Source organism: Tachysurus vachellii, chromosome 18, assembly GCF_030014155.1.
Source record: "Tachysurus vachellii isolate PV-2020 chromosome 18, HZAU_Pvac_v1, whole genome shotgun sequence".
Taxonomy (NCBI): Eukaryota; Metazoa; Chordata; class Actinopteri; order Siluriformes; family Bagridae; genus Tachysurus; species Tachysurus vachellii.
The window spans coordinates 20,916,868-20,932,501 of NC_083477.1; the positions used below are offsets into that span (position 1 = coordinate 20,916,868).

The 15,634-nt window shown below is 42.0% G+C and overlaps 1 protein-coding gene across 1 annotated transcript in view; it reads left to right on the forward strand.

The window, feature by feature from the left end:
- The window catches only part of rbfox1 (RNA binding fox-1 homolog 1), a 39,980-nt gene that overhangs the window by 23,193 nt on the left and 1,153 nt on the right, over positions 1-15,634 (forward strand). Inside the window, exons 10-12 of the mRNA XM_060892918.1 lie at positions 3,448-3,512; positions 14,613-14,688; positions 15,453-15,634. The exon at positions 15,453-15,634 is cut by the window's right edge and continues 1,153 nt beyond it. Coding sequence (XP_060748901.1) covers positions 3,448-3,512; positions 14,613-14,688; positions 15,453-15,575 — 264 coding nt within the window. The 3' untranslated portion in view covers positions 15,576-15,634. The remainder of the gene's footprint in view (positions 1-3,447; positions 3,513-14,612; positions 14,689-15,452) is intronic.

The window sequence follows — 15,634 nt, forward strand, 5'->3', positions numbered from 1 at the left end:
GTTTCTCTTCGGCAGACCGTATTTCTTTACAAAACAAAAAAAAACTCCCTCAGCTTGTCGTGAACTTTTCTGTCCTGAAGATGGCAGAAAACACTTTCACTCATTCACTCATTTTCTACCGCTTATCCGAACTACCTCGGGTCACGGGGAGCCTGTGCCTATCTCAGGCGTCATCGGGCATCAAGGCAGGATACACCCTGGACGGAGTGCCAACCCATCACAGGGCACACACACACACACACACACTCTCATTCACTCACACAATCACACACTACGGACAGTTTTCCAGAGATGCCAATCAACCTACCATGCATGTCTTTGGACCGGGGAGGAAACCGGAGTACCCGGAGGAAACCCCCGAGGCAAGGGGAGAACATGCAAACTCCACACACACAAGGCGGAGGTGGGAATCGAACCCCCAACCCTGGAGGTGTGAGGCGAACATGCTAACTACTAAGCCACCGTGCCCCCCGGCAGAAAACACGTTTGTTCTTTTCACAACATTGACAGTTACACACTTTTCTGTTTCCTGCGAAAGAGAAATAGATCTCTGTGCCGCGCCGTGATAGGAAAACAATCAACCCTCTTTGCTTCGCTGCTTACTTACTCTGATGGACTTCCGTGTCCTTCTCTCGTATCTCATGTCTATAAATGTCAGAGTGAGAATTACAGAGATATTAGAAACAAGCGCAGTAGCAGGTGTGACAATTATCGTCTCTTTTACACAACAGCGCTTGGCCAGACAAACACACGCCCACGCCGGAGCACTCGATCCCCAGCAGCAGGGTTTAGCTGTGCAGATATACCTCCTGTGTCCACACACACACACACACACACACACACACTTTCCGTCACACTTTCTCTCTCTTTTCCTGCTGCGAGTCATAAAGATAAATGACGGCTTGGCTCAGGATTGGTATTAAACTCCTGACCGCACCGTCACTCCTCCTGAGCCAGCGGCTCTGTCCAAGTGCTCACGGTGGCCTCGGGACTAAAGGGAGCTTTAAATACGGGTTCTAGATGTTCCACGTTCCCCCAATAAAGCCTGGTCCATCTCTGACACTGTTGGAGGAAACGATTTGTCAAGAGGCCTGGCTTGAGAGGGATGATGACTTCATTAAGCAGTGAGTCATCAGGCACAGGGTTGCCAGGTCTTTCATTCAGCATTTTAGCTGTTTTTTTATTAGCTGGAGAAGAAGCAGAGTTACTCGTGGCACCGTGAAGTTGATTATTCAACAGTAACAGAACATGCTGGAGTGGTTCATACCTCTTAATCTGCCTGGATAAATGGCACAAAAACATCCATTTGTAATAACATTTAAAGCAGCTATAAACAAGCAACACCTCATCGGTCTCTTTTTTCCTTCTTATAGTTAATACAGAGAAAATATGCAGCTGGTAACGTTACAGCATTACCTCGTCCCGAGACTGGAGACGCCTTCAGTAAATAAATAAATAAATAAATAAATAAATAGACAGAACAACGGCTACGTTAAAAAATATTTCAGCGACTGGGACGTCCTGGGATGATTCGATGTTACGCAGACCTGGCAACCCTAGTCGATCAGGGAAACCCCATTTTTGGAGCAGAAAGAGAGCCAGGAAGGAGTGATGCAGTTTAATGGCCGAGAGCGAAAGCGCGAGAGAGAGAGAGAGAGAGAGAGAGAGAGCGCGAGAGAGAGAGAGCGAGAGAGAGAGAGAGAGAGAGAGAGAGAGAGAGAGAGAGAGAATGCTGCAGTGTAATATTTTAGAGTAGAGGAGAGTGAAAATGAAGATGCAGAGAGAAGGATGAAGGATTTTTGAGATAAGAATCATGAAATGTCTGCATTATTCAGTGTGATGTAATCATCATACTCTGTAATAATAATAATAATAATAATAATAATAATAATAATAATAATTCTTTTATTCTCTCCTACGTCAACCTTTCATATTAATATCTTTTTATCTCGACCTTTTAGAAACATCACACATAAAATATCTTAAAACTAAAAACGTGGAAAGCTTTCGAACAATAAGACTTGAAAAAAAGGAATTGTTAAACAAACAAACAAACGAACGAATAAATAAATAAATAAAGGCAACCACAAGGAAAAGAAGAGAAAAAGTGAGAGGGCAGTGATGGAGAGACAGTGGAAACGAAAAGAGGATCATAAAAGCGACAGGAAGAAGAGAGAGAAAGAGGGAGAGAGGAGCACTGAAGTGTGACAGCGTGGAGGACGAGTGTACCATCCTGGATGAGGGGAGAAGAGCAGGACCACAGAGAGAACAGAACAGAGATGGCTTTGCGTTTGTGCCCTCGCTTCTTTCTGTGTGGGCTTTTTTTTTTAAGGAGAAACTGAGGAAGTTCGGTGCACACGGAAATCGACTGTCCTCATGCTTTGAGATTTAGTTGTTTTTTTGTTTTTTTATCGATCCTCTGACGTCACACTTTCACGTCCATTTAATTATATTAGTTATATTTCATAACAACGATTAAAGGAAAACAATGAGGAGTAAAAAGAAGAGAATGTAAACATCTAGCCAGGAAGAAAGCTAATGCTAAAAGCTAACCAGTATTCAGCTCTAAACCTTTTATACGATGTAAAGGCAGAGCGGCGCTGGACATGTCTCGCTTACACCCGAGGCTAACGTGTGCTAGTCTACACAAGACAGAATCAGAGTGGAATTGAGACAAACTCTACTCGGCTCATAACTCATAACTAGCGTGTCTCAGTTATAAGTGTGTGTTCAGAATATCAACTTTGTTATAAAAAATTATTAATAATAGACTCCGTTTCACTAGAGCGACTCTGTGAACATAGCTAACGTCAACCGCTAGCTAAGCTCTGAAGCGGAGCTGCTAGGAAACATGCTGCTAGGAAGACAGACACTAGCGACTGCGACTCTGTTCCTGTACCAAACCGTTCCTCAGATTTTTGCTAAATTACAAAGAAATGATTGACGTTACACTAAGACACTGACCGCTATCTGAAGCTCCACACCTTCCGCCATGTTGAGAGAAAAAAAAAATGGGAACAAATTGCAAATAAGAACCAAAGTTGTGAGCAGTGAAGTGAAGAAATGAAAGAGGGAGCACGAGCGTCTGAGGACTGGTCAGAGGAACCATTCAAGCCAATCGCTGCCAACTAATTTGGGTCGAAGCGAAGGAATCGAAATTAAACCGTCGTTGGAATTGAAGCTCCGTACGTCGAAAATGAGAACGCTGCTTTACTGAGGCGAGATAGCAAACAGAACTTGTACGAAGACGATAGTTGTGGTTTCCATAGCAACATGTTTTGATTGCCTTAAATACAGATCCTGAAGTTAAAATGTGAAGAAATCGATGACGGGGTTAATAACTTCTGATGGTGACGTAAAGCAACGAGTGTCCTTTAATAAGTGTTGCTTTGTATGGTTTTGTTGTGTGTGTGTGTGTGTGTGTGTGTGTGTGTTTGTGTGCTACAGGGCGGTTACGCTGCCTACCGATACGCCCAGCCTGCCACAGCTGCAGCTGCCGCCTACAGTGACAGGTAAGACACACTCTACTACTTACACACACACACACACACACACACACACCAGATCTCCAGCAGAGCCTTGCACTCCAGCATGGATCAGTTTTTTTTTTCCCCGAGGTCACACTCGGCCCACCTCCTTCCTCACGATCCTCTGCGAGGGAAAAAGGCCACGCAGATTTATTAGACTAATTCCCATCTCGCATCACGTTAATTGGCAAATTAAATCAAATGAGATGTCACGGTAAATGTAATGGCAGGAGGCATCCATGGTGGACTGCGACTGTGAAACGAACCCACAATCCCGAGTCTGACCGACCCGTGCCGTCTCTCATCCGGTTTACAGATTCAGAATGTAAACAGTGTAGAAATGTGTCCCCGAAGCCGCTCCTATGATACGTGTGTTATATGATACATAGACGTTTCCTTCACCTTCATTTAGTCTCATTATTTAAAGTCGTATCTGCAGAATCAGAATGAGAGGAATGAAATGAAATGAAAGCGAGTGCAACGTCAAAGTTCTCAGAGTTAGTATTAAATAAATAGAGTTAAAGTAAAATAAATGTAATCTTTAGTCTTTTACCCTGAAAACCTTTTTTTTTTTGCTTTTTGATTGTTTGCTTTTTCACTTTTGCTCTAATGTTAAAATGGGTGTGTTTTTCTTCTTTTTTAGAATTCTTATTTATTGTAATTTAGCAACAATTTGTTTAAAAAAATATTTAAAAAATAAAATCCCTCCCACTTTACAGCAGCGCATGTTGAACCATGATCTTTAGTTTGTTTGTCAAAGAGGTAACACAGTCTACTGAAGTCCTTGTTTACATCCTACAGCGATTTATCTAACGAGCTGCACGACGGAGAGATGGACCAAATAAGTAGACGGCAAAAACAAGAACTCACTTACATCTCGTGTGTTTATGACGTTTAGGAAATCGCTGGTTTATATTTTCCTTAGCTGTGTGTTTATACTGTTTATTTTATCTTAAAGAAAAAGAAACATGTGATATTAAAGTTCAACGTTTGTAGGCAGTCAACTTCAGAAATGAAATTGTAAAAAAAAATATTTATATATAAGTAAGTAAAAATGAACAAGTGCAGTTAATTGTAATTCATCGTCACTCCGAACGTTAACATCCGAACATTTTGCTGTGAATATTTTCAGAATAATAAAAACACTGCTGCTGTTGAATTTTTATTATTGCTAATTATTACCCATCCTCCTGAAGGGTGCCAATACTTCTGAAGTATCCTGACTGTATCCTGCTTCTCTATAGAAGATCCAAACTTGGGGAAAAACTCCTGTTTTTTTTTTTGTTTGTTCGTTTGTTTGTTTTTTTCACCTGAACGAAACCCAGAAATCGATTTTATTTGACGTCACAATTTCATGTCAGAACCGTAACCTGAGACCACAAAAAAAACCGTAGTGACTCGTTGTTATCGTGTTCCTGTTCGAACAGCGGTGTCATAATCTGTCAGCGTTTAGTGGTATTTTTTATTTTATTTTTTTTCCCTGCATGACTTAAGTGTTTGTGCTGTGAAATGTGTCAACTAATTAATTGTGAACGGTGTCATGCCATCATTACGTCACCTTTATTTTGTGTACGCGTTTGTGTGTGTGTGTGTGTGTGTGTGTGTGTGTGGCGTTGTGTGGTGTCCTCCTTTTGCTCTCGGCTTGTCTTCTCTCTCTAACACACACACACACACACACACACACACACACACACACACACACACACACACACACAGCGCCCGGTGCGTTCACACAGTGAGTAGCACCTCTAACAGAACCTCTCCAGAGGCGGCGGCGGTGTGAATCTTGTCAGGTGTGAGATTCGAGTGGCGAGATAATTAAGTCCTTAATCGTGCCTTTAGCTCTTTTGTGGACGAACGTGCTGGAGCATAAAGACACTCTGTAGTCTCTAAAGATCGGAACAGTTTAGAAATCAACATTTTTTTTTTCTTTTTTGGAAAAGAATATTACCGCTAATTGAATGTAAGTTAAATTAATAATAATAAAATACGCAAAGGAAGAAAAGAGATCCCACGTTATTGTTTCTTTAAAACCTTTCCAGCATTCGCATGCAAACACTGTTCTTTTTACGATAACGGCGAATTTAAATATCTCCCCGAAGCGTAGCGGACGTGTGAAACCAACCTGACTTCCTGATGAAATCTTCTCCTGAGTGGTGAACTCATTTTGGAGGAATTTTTCCACACTTTACTTTAAAAAAAAAAAAAACAGAAGTTGATTAATGAAACGATTAGATATCTGATAAACGAATCGGCTAGCTAGTTAGCATTGTGCTAATGCTAGTTCTGGACAATATTTTGTTTTGTTTCCATTTAGGCGTTAAGTAGCTCCTAGATATTTGCGATGGCCAGGATAAATATGCAAATATTCCAGTTTGCATATATCTACATATTCATAGACAATGTATTTTTTTTTTTTTCAGGGGGTGGCTGGGGGATTTGGGGGTAAAGGAATAGAGATGCTTCTAGGCTTAATGTATTATTCTTTTTTCATGTAATAATAACAATATGTCCTGCCTGGAACAACCAGATATCAAGGCAACAATAAAAAAAATAATAATGTTTACAGCATCACCGTGCTCACTTAATCCCACCCACCCACACCCCCGTTCCTCCTCTAAATGGTATGATCCGTTACCATTACAATTTCCAGCCCCATGGTGATCAGTGATCAGGACCCTGACACTGTAGACTCCTTCCTCCAGAAATGTTAAAGATTATATTTCCTTTGTTAAAAGTCAACGATAATCCAAGCCAACGCAATAATTATAGTAACAAACCTGGAATTTGTTCTACAGCCGGAATTGTAGAAAAATTATCTACACCAGATTGTGGTGTACAATATTGAGGAAAGAGTTTCGTCTGTTTATTGTGATGGAGTAGATGTTAGTTTATATAACAATCAGATTTTTGTGATCTGTCTCGACCGAAACCCGACTCGTCACGTCTATTATGCAAATCGTCTGTCTCTCCGTCGCAATCCCCGAGTTGTGCGGTTTGCCCGTGGCGGTGAATAAGAATAGTTTTTTTTCTCATAAATGAAACTCGCCACAAGATCACCAAGCAGCGAACTTTTAAGAAACCGAGGCAAATCCAAACGTGGCTTTTTTGTAAACAACACTGTAATGGATTGTTTTCTTGCAAGGTCAGAATTTTTTAAATGATACTGAATAATAAAAACAAATTACTGGGCGCTGAAATTGCCTGGAATTAATTATTCACGTTCCGCCGGGGAACACAGAGAGCCGTTCACAGCAAAACCAGATGTGAAATTGCCTACTAATCAAGCATAATTAGATATTAAGAAAATAAGGTTTTAATCTCTGCCAAGTCTTAGCATGTCAGTCACTGGCAACTTCTCACTCTGTTCTGAAAGATCACATTCACCAGAGTCCTGAAAGTCATCTACAAATAACTCCATTAACGAACAAGTGAGGAGGAGGAGAACAGCGAGAGCAGCGCTGACGTCGCTAAAGATTATTTTATTCTAATAGACTTTACGCTAGATAATTACGCTAAACAAGACCTGGCTTTGTGATCACTAATATAATTCTCTCACACATATAAATATGTACAAATTCCCCAGAATTAATGATTAGCATGAGCAAAAATATTTAAATAAAGTCTTCAGCCTCACTTTACTAAGTGCACCAAGTATAAAAATGTTGGAATATTTGTCATGGATCCAGAGCGACCGCCTGTCTGGTATACGGCGTGTTATAACCGGTGTTAAAGCCGTCGTTCAGAGCCACGTGTAGTAAAGTGCGCTTTATACCAAAATATCTCTCATGTAAATTCATTGTTTGTGTAAAACAGGTGGACAGGATCTGAATTTCTGATGGTGCCATCTGGAGAGCTCTAGGTCAAGGCCAGATGGGTCGGGACAGTGTGTAGCCGTTTATTCACCTCACAATGCCCTCTAGTCCAGCCTGCATGCTTGCGTTAGCCCACTGAACTTTGTGACCTTTGACGTTCCATGTGTGTGCACGCTTCGCTTCTCCGGTGCTTCCCGAATCCACGGGCCAACACACAACACACACCAGCTGTGTTTCTGTGAGCCGCGAGCTCGTCGCGTGTGACCTTGCCTTTGTTGCTTGACAGAAAGACCGGATTAGCCGTTTGATGCTAATTACTAAATAATTCCTTAATTACTATTAACCTTTTATGCTCGTTTACATTCATGAACCTTGAGGCTTCTCATTAAGCGCATGGAAAAAGACGACAAAGGGAACCATTCAAGGTTTCTTGGTTTCTGGTTAGAAGTGTTTTTTGTTTTTTTTCTGTTTGTTCAGTCATGTGTATGTGGCTCTTTAGGTAACACTCGTGTTCTTCGGTTTCATAGATCGTCGTGTTTTCATCACGCTTCTGTAAAGTGGAACAAAAGTTGCTGCTCGGTTCATTTGTTCGAAACCCACAACAAGCTGCTTTAGCTTTCCTGCGGGTCAATAGTGTCACGTCGAATCGGCGTGCATGTTCAAAATTGGTCCGCTAATGTGATTAATAGGGCTGATTCTATCCAAACACTCAGAGCGAATGAATGATTCATTAAGTTATTAAATATAGCTGCGAGCAGCAATTAAAAAGGGGCCGTGCAAGATGGCTGCCGAGCTCGTGTCCCTAATTAGACGTGAGATGGGGGTCGTGATGCGTTATTCCTCACACCTGTTCACTGAGTCATGCAGCCCGGGTAATGCAGCGAATCATGCGGGTCACATTCACCGTTTGTTATTGTAGCATGCTAACTGATAGATCACAGTTTGCCTCGACAGACACTGCCTCTACTCTCTCCACTGAGACACTGAATATGCACTTCTTCTCTACATACTAATTTTATTCATTCATTTCTAAAAATTCGTTTATTACTCCTCTGCTTCAAACGCTGATTTTACTCTCCTGCTTTAGACGCTGACTTTACACTCCTGCTTTAGACGCTGACTTTACACTCTTGCTTTAGACGCTGACTTTACACTCTTGCTTTAGACGCTGACTTTACACTCTTGCTTTAGACGCTGACTTTACACTCCTGCTTTAGACGCTGACTTTACACTCCTGCTTTAGACGCTGATTTTACACTCCTGCCTCAGACTCTGACTTTACACTCCTGCTTTAGACGCTGACTTTACACTCCTGCTTTAGACGCTGATTTTACACTCCTGCCTCAGACGCTGACTTTACACTCTTGCTTTAGACGCTGACTTTACACTCCTGCTTTAGATGCTGACTTTACACTCCTGCTTTAGACGCTGATTTTACACTCCTGCCTCAGACTCTGACTTTACACTCCTGCTTCAAATGCTGACTTTACTCTCCTGCTTTAGACGCTGACTTTACACCCCTGCTTTAGATGCTGACTTTACACCCCTGCCTCAGACACTGACTTTACACGCCTGCTTTAGACGCTGAGTTTACACTACTGCTTCAAATGCTGACTTTACACTCCTGCTTTAGATGCTGACTTTACACTCCTGCTTTAGATGCTGACTTTACACCCCTGCCTCAGACGCTGACTTTACACCCCTGCTTTAGATGCTGACTTTACACTCCTGCTTTAGACGCTGACTTTACACTCCTGCTTCAAATGCTGACTTTACTCTCCTGCTTTTGACGCTGACTTTACTCTCCTGCTTCAGATGCTGACTTTACACCCCTGCCTCAGACCCTGACTTTACACTCCTGCTTTAGATGCTGACTTTACACTCCTGTTTAGATGCTGACTTTACTCTCCTGCTTTAGATGCTGACTTTACACTCCTGCTTTAGATGCTGACTTTACACTCCTGCTTTAGATGCTGACTTTACAGCCCTGCCTCAGATGCTGACTTTACACCCCTGCTTTAGACATTGATTTTACACTCCTGCTTCAAATGCTGACTTTACACTCCTGCTTTTGACGCTGACTTTACACTCCTGCTTTAGATGCTGACTTTACAGCCCTGCCTCAGATGCTGACTTTACACCCCTGCTTTAGACGTTGATTTTACACTCCTGCTTCAAATGCTGACTTTACACTCCTGCTTTTGACGCTGACTTTACTCTCCTGCTTCAGATGCTGACTTTACACCCCTGCCTCAGACTCTGACTTTACACTCCTGCTTTAGATGCTGACTTTACACTCCTGTTTAGATGCTGACTTTACACTCCTGCTTTAGACGCTGATTTTACACTCCTGCTTCAAATGCTGACTTTACTCTCCTGCTTTAGATGCTGACTTTACACTCCTGCCTCAGTCGCTGACTTTACACTCCTGCTTTAGATGCTGACTTTACACCCCTGCCTCAGAAGCTAACTTTACAATCCTGCCTCAGATGCTAACTTCACAATCCTGCCTCAGAGACACTACTCTCCTGCCTCAGTTGTCCTATCTTATATCACATTATATGTTATACCAAAACATACACATTAACACAGTACAGTACGATCTGGAAGAGTTTTGCGGTTAAAATCATATTATAATGATGGTTAATATTATGCTGCACAGGTAGAAATGATCTATGACATCACATTAACTATTTTGAAATTAGGGTCATATATTTAAAAACAATAATAAATTGGCTGTGAATTTAAAAAATTTGTCTAGTCCTAACTGTTCATTTTTTCAAGACTAAGCAAGTTTTAAATGTTAATAATCTTCCATCTGCTGGTGAAGTGATTGATAAATGATTTTGTTTATTCATGTTGTCTCTGAAATGACGTTGTGCAGAAATATTCAGATGTACCTCAGATATACCTCAGATATACCTCAGGTGTACTTTAGATGTACCTCAGATATACCTCAGATGTACCTCAGATGTACTTTAGATGTACCTCAGATGTACCTCAGATGTACTTTAGATGTACCTCAGATATACCTCAGATATACTCTAGATGTACCTCAGATATACCTCAGATGTACCTCAGATATACTTCTGATGTACCTCAGAAATACCTCAGGTGTACCTCAGTTATACATCAGATGTACCTCAGATGTACCTCAGATATACTTCTGATGTACCTCAGATATACCTCAGATGTACCTCAGATATACTTCAGATGTACCACAGATATACCTCAGATGTGCCTCAGATGTACCTCAGATATACCGTAGATGTGCCACAGATATACCTCAGATGTACCTCAGATGTGCCACAGATATACCTCAGATGTAACTCAGATGTACCTCAGATATACCTTCTGTACTTGTGGCTTGTTTGGTTCTGCTCACCCCGGGTACGATCCGTAGCCATAGTCCATTACCTCTTACGTCATCTTCTGCATTGTGATGTCATCATTCAGTATGTCTGTAGTGAATAAGTGCAATCGGTTGTACAGCAGACGCTTAATGTCATTCTGTCCTGTTTTCTTGCTTTGGTTCGGTTCGTTTTTTTATTTGTTGATGCTCTCTACATTAAGGTTTTATTCCTCAATCATTATTTTACCGCAGCGACAAGAACGATAAACTTCAGCATTAATAAACCTTTAAGTTTTTTAATCTCGCATAAAGTAACAACAACATTTACAAATGTAATAGATGCCTGAAATCTGGTCTCAGGCGTAAACAGCAAAATTCCATTCGAAAGATATTAAAATTCAATGAATTATTTAAAAATAAAATCCTCACTCGGTTAATGACTGACGGTGGATCAGTGCCGAAGTTCATCTTCTCTAATGAACCAACCTTAATATAAAGCGTTTCCCTTCCCTGCCTTGTTTTGTGTTGCCGTACAAAGTTCTGCGCATGACTCACTTTTACATTTCTTTCTTTCTTTTCTCTGCTTTTCGTTCGAAGGCTTTTTTAAGCTGATTTACTCTGATAGACTCCACCACTATGCTTGAAGTGGTTTAAGGAGCCTCGACACTTGACTTAAAGCTGTTCGCTTCACAACACGATCCCTCTAGAGAAGGGGTGTGGTTTAAAGAGCGCACGCCCGGGAGCGACCAACCAGAGCGTAGCGTGCACTTCTTTATCCAATCGGACGTGTGGATTGAGTTTAGCCCATGTTTAGCTGTGCTGTGCCTCTCGTCTCATTTCATATCATCTGACATTATTTATATTAATTTTATAGATATTTATACACACACACACACACACACACACAGCAGGGTCCTTCACAGAGATTTCTGGATGAAAGTGAATCTAATTTAAAAAATATTTCAAACAGAAGAGGATTTTGCAACGCAGCAGATCTTTCTTTTAAATCGTTTGGATTAACGCTTGATTGTTGCTGGATAATCACTGCGTTGTTCCTAATGCTGTTCAATCCCCGTTCCACTTCACCGACACATCTTAAGGGATGAAATCACGTCTCATGATCTCGGACCCTGCTTCTGTGTTACATATACTACTCCAATCACCACCCCCCCTCCCCCTCCCAGCATGCTACATGCTTTATGTCGAGTATGAGATGCACCATGAGCTCTGCTCTTATTTGTGTGTGAACTCAAACCCATTTGCCATAAATCACACTCCACCTCCACCTCCCCTTTTCTCTTTTTATATTCTTCTTCTTTCTTTTTTTTTTTTCCTTCCTTTTATCGCCCATACAGCCGGTCAGCAAGCGGCATTGTGAATTTTATCTTCTCTTGCAGAAATCATTTCGTCCTCGTTGCGGCAGATGAAATTTCTTGTAACACCTCTTCAGGTAAAATAAATAAAATATGAAAATGAATAACAGCTCACCCTCACTTTCTCGATGCACCCACGAGGGAGCGGGCATATCCTTTTTTTATGCACCTCGACAGTGAGTGCTTTTATTGCTCGCCTCTCTCTTGTTTCCGCCCCTCAATTAGTAGATTTGACTTACTTTCTTTTCTTTTTTTTTTCCTTTATGTTCATTCTTTTCCTTATTGAATGCTCATTTTACGGCGTGAAACAGTCGCAGCATTTTGCATGAGGACAAGCGGCAGACATTGCAACCCCGTTTTGTTTTGCTCATCCCTTTTGCAGTTGGCACTGCTTTACAACAGTGCATGCGTCCCTCTGAGGAGTGACATGAACGGGTGTGTGTGTGTGTCTGTGTGTGTGTGTGTGTGTGTTGGTTTTTTCTCTTTCCTTCCTTTCATGTGATTGATTTTTCTCCCTGTCAAAGCATCTCCATCTCAACCTCGACTGGTGTGTGTGTGTTGGTGATGGTGGTAGTGGTGTGTTTGTCGCTCGCTCGCTTGGTTTGTTTCGCCTTGCACACTTGGCTGTAGGAGGCTAAACGTCCGTGTGTGTGTTTTGCCACTGGCTTGTTTTTCTGAGGCATCGCGTCAGAAGGGAGAGCGACCCATCCATCCATCCACATATTGATTTCTTTTTTTCTTTTTTTCCTTTAACAACTGCTTTCCTGTTAACCGAGGGGAAATTAATATGCTAACAGGACCTCGATTTCTGAAGACGTCAGCCATTTTGTGAAATTGGACTCTCTAATTTGGATGAGCGAGTAGCTGCATGAGCCAAATGCAGAAAATTATACAAGCCCTGTGTGAGCTAAAGTGCTTTCCATAACGGCTCAGCGTTAAAGCGTCCATTTAAGTGACTAGCTCCAAACCTCAGAACCGCCCCCTTTTTACCCTCCAGCTAGACCTGGGCTCCCCGTGGGGCTTCCGGATGGCCGTTAATACTTTAAACAGAAATTTGTCAGATTGTTTCTAGAGAATTGAAACAGTTACTTCAGTTTTCCTTTAAGTGTGTAGTCAGTGAGGCATAACGTAGTCATTGATGTTCCTTCACACACCCGTGGACCTGTTTCACCTTTAACAGAAATTAATAACAGGTAAAAAATCTCACAGAGTTCCTATGCAGGGATTTCAGCGTTTACGTTGATGATGAACATTAAACCAGTAAAGTTTTTTTCAAACCGAAGCTCTGTTGAATTCTGGATTCTGATTGGTCAGAAGGAGTTGATCATCTCTCAGCTGTAACCATTCTAACCCGTTATCGTCTCCATAGTAACCGCGTACTAAATCTCAGGAACACGTGTAAGATGTTTGTTTAAGGTTAAATGCAGGAGTCTCCGGTGTCGTTATCATCAGGACACGGTGGTAAATATAATCAGAATTCAGAAGTGATGTAACGGCAAATAGAAACTACTGAGCTTCAAAAATGAGTCCAAGTAACCAAATAAAAACACGAGCTCTAGACTTAAAAAAACAAAACATCAAATCTCAGCTCATTGACCTTTCCCCCGAGCAGAAATGGGGTTAATTTAACAGACTTGGCATCCTAAGGGTTTGCTCTTCAGTCTTGGGAGTGTGGTGTGTGTGTGTGACCTCCTGCCCCTCGCTCTCAGGGTCGTATTCATTAAATCCCTCTCCTGTAAACAGGGTCAAATAAATCGCTCAGCAGGGCAGCGAAAAATGAACACCAGCTCGAGTGCGAATAAAACCAATAACGATGTCCGCAGTCATTTGGATTAACTTCTTAATCTTAATCGAATATGCGAATATGCAAATGATTCCATTTGCCGGTCGTGCCCTGCCTTCTGATTGGTCTGTCTGGTCCAGGCGTCCTTTAACGAGGCCAGATAAATGTGGCTTATTTCGCGAGCTGAGCCCCAGGATGATACACACACGCACACACACACACACACACAGAGGGCAGGATAGCAGGAGGTTCATGATGTGTATGATGTTTTTTTTTTTTTTTTGGGGGGGTGCTTTCTGTGACAGGAAGTGAACATCATTCCACTGAAGTAGTTTTAATCGGCGTCTTTCTGACACTTATCCGTATCACGCACGCACTTTTTATAGCCGAGAGCAAAAGTGTTTTGCGTGGACAGAACATGCAGCACACCAGAGCGCTTTCAGTAAATAAATCCCATGAGGCATTTCTTTTTTCTTTATTTATTTATTTATTTATTTATTAATTTACTCTTCATTCATTGTCCTTCGGAGCATCTTGTCATCCTGTTCAGTTTGGTTTTGTTTCGATGTTCCTCTGTGTTCCAGCATGACAGCAGCCTGCCTTGTGGTTCCTCCTCCTGTGATTTCATCTGATTGTGAAACACTTTAACATCATCACCGTGTGGGCTCGTGTCTGATTCTTTCTGTCTTGGTGTGTGACTCAGGAGGTGTGTGTGTGTGTGTGTGTGTGTGTGTGACACACTCGTGTTCTTTGTCTTCGCAGTTACGGACGAGTTTATGCTGCCGACCCCTACAACCACACACTTGCTCCAGCAGCCACATACAGCGTTGGTGCCATGGTGAGCCTCCATTTTGTTTTCTCCCGTCGTTCTGCACCTCTCTCTCTCTCTCTCTCGCTATTTTTCTATTTGTTTGTTTGTTGTTTTCTTGTCTTTCTCTTTTCTCCCCCCCCCTCAACTGCACGGATTTCAATACAGTCGACACCGGCTCGCTTAAACTTAATTGAATTTGTCTTTTGTGCTAACGGCAGCCAAAATGCCACATTAATCCTCGCGGTAAACGTGATGAATGTCTTAATTTCTTGGCAGTGTAGTGCGTGTTAGTTATTATATTTCTAATTTTGCGAATATCACCTAGCCGAGCGCTCGGCTTAATGGAATAATTAGTCATTTTGATAATTGAATCCATCACCTAAGTGGCGCTACGGCGGCAAGAGCTAAAAAAAAAAAAAAAAGGATGGAGAGCGAGAGCGAGTCGAACAGGGACGGAGCCGAGATTAGCCCGCGGCGTCCTGGGATTTCCATCACCATGCTAATTTTATTGACGCTCATCCAGCACCGTATGGATTATCACAATGCATGTGCGTATGTGTCGAGTGCATGACTTCATTCACGCATGACTTTCGTTTTTTTTTTTAGCTCATCTTTTTATTTGAAGTAGCTAAACTCTTTTCTGGCATGCGGTGTGTGTCGCTGTTGCTTGCTGCATGAGGATCGTCTGACGTACAGGTACGGGAGAACAAGTCGGAAGAACACACTTTTCCGTCTTCGTGCCCGTCGAGGATCGTGTTAAACGTGTGCGTGTCGGCCGTTTGTGTTCGCAGAACGCTTTCGCACCCCTGACCGATGCCAAGACCAGGAGCCATGCGGACGACGTGGGTCTCGTTCTTTCTTCGCTGCAGGCTAGTATATACCGAGGCGGATACAGCCGTTTCGCTCCATACTAAAAAAAAAAAAAAAAAGGAAATATAATATACACACACCAAACTCAACTCTACTCAACTCT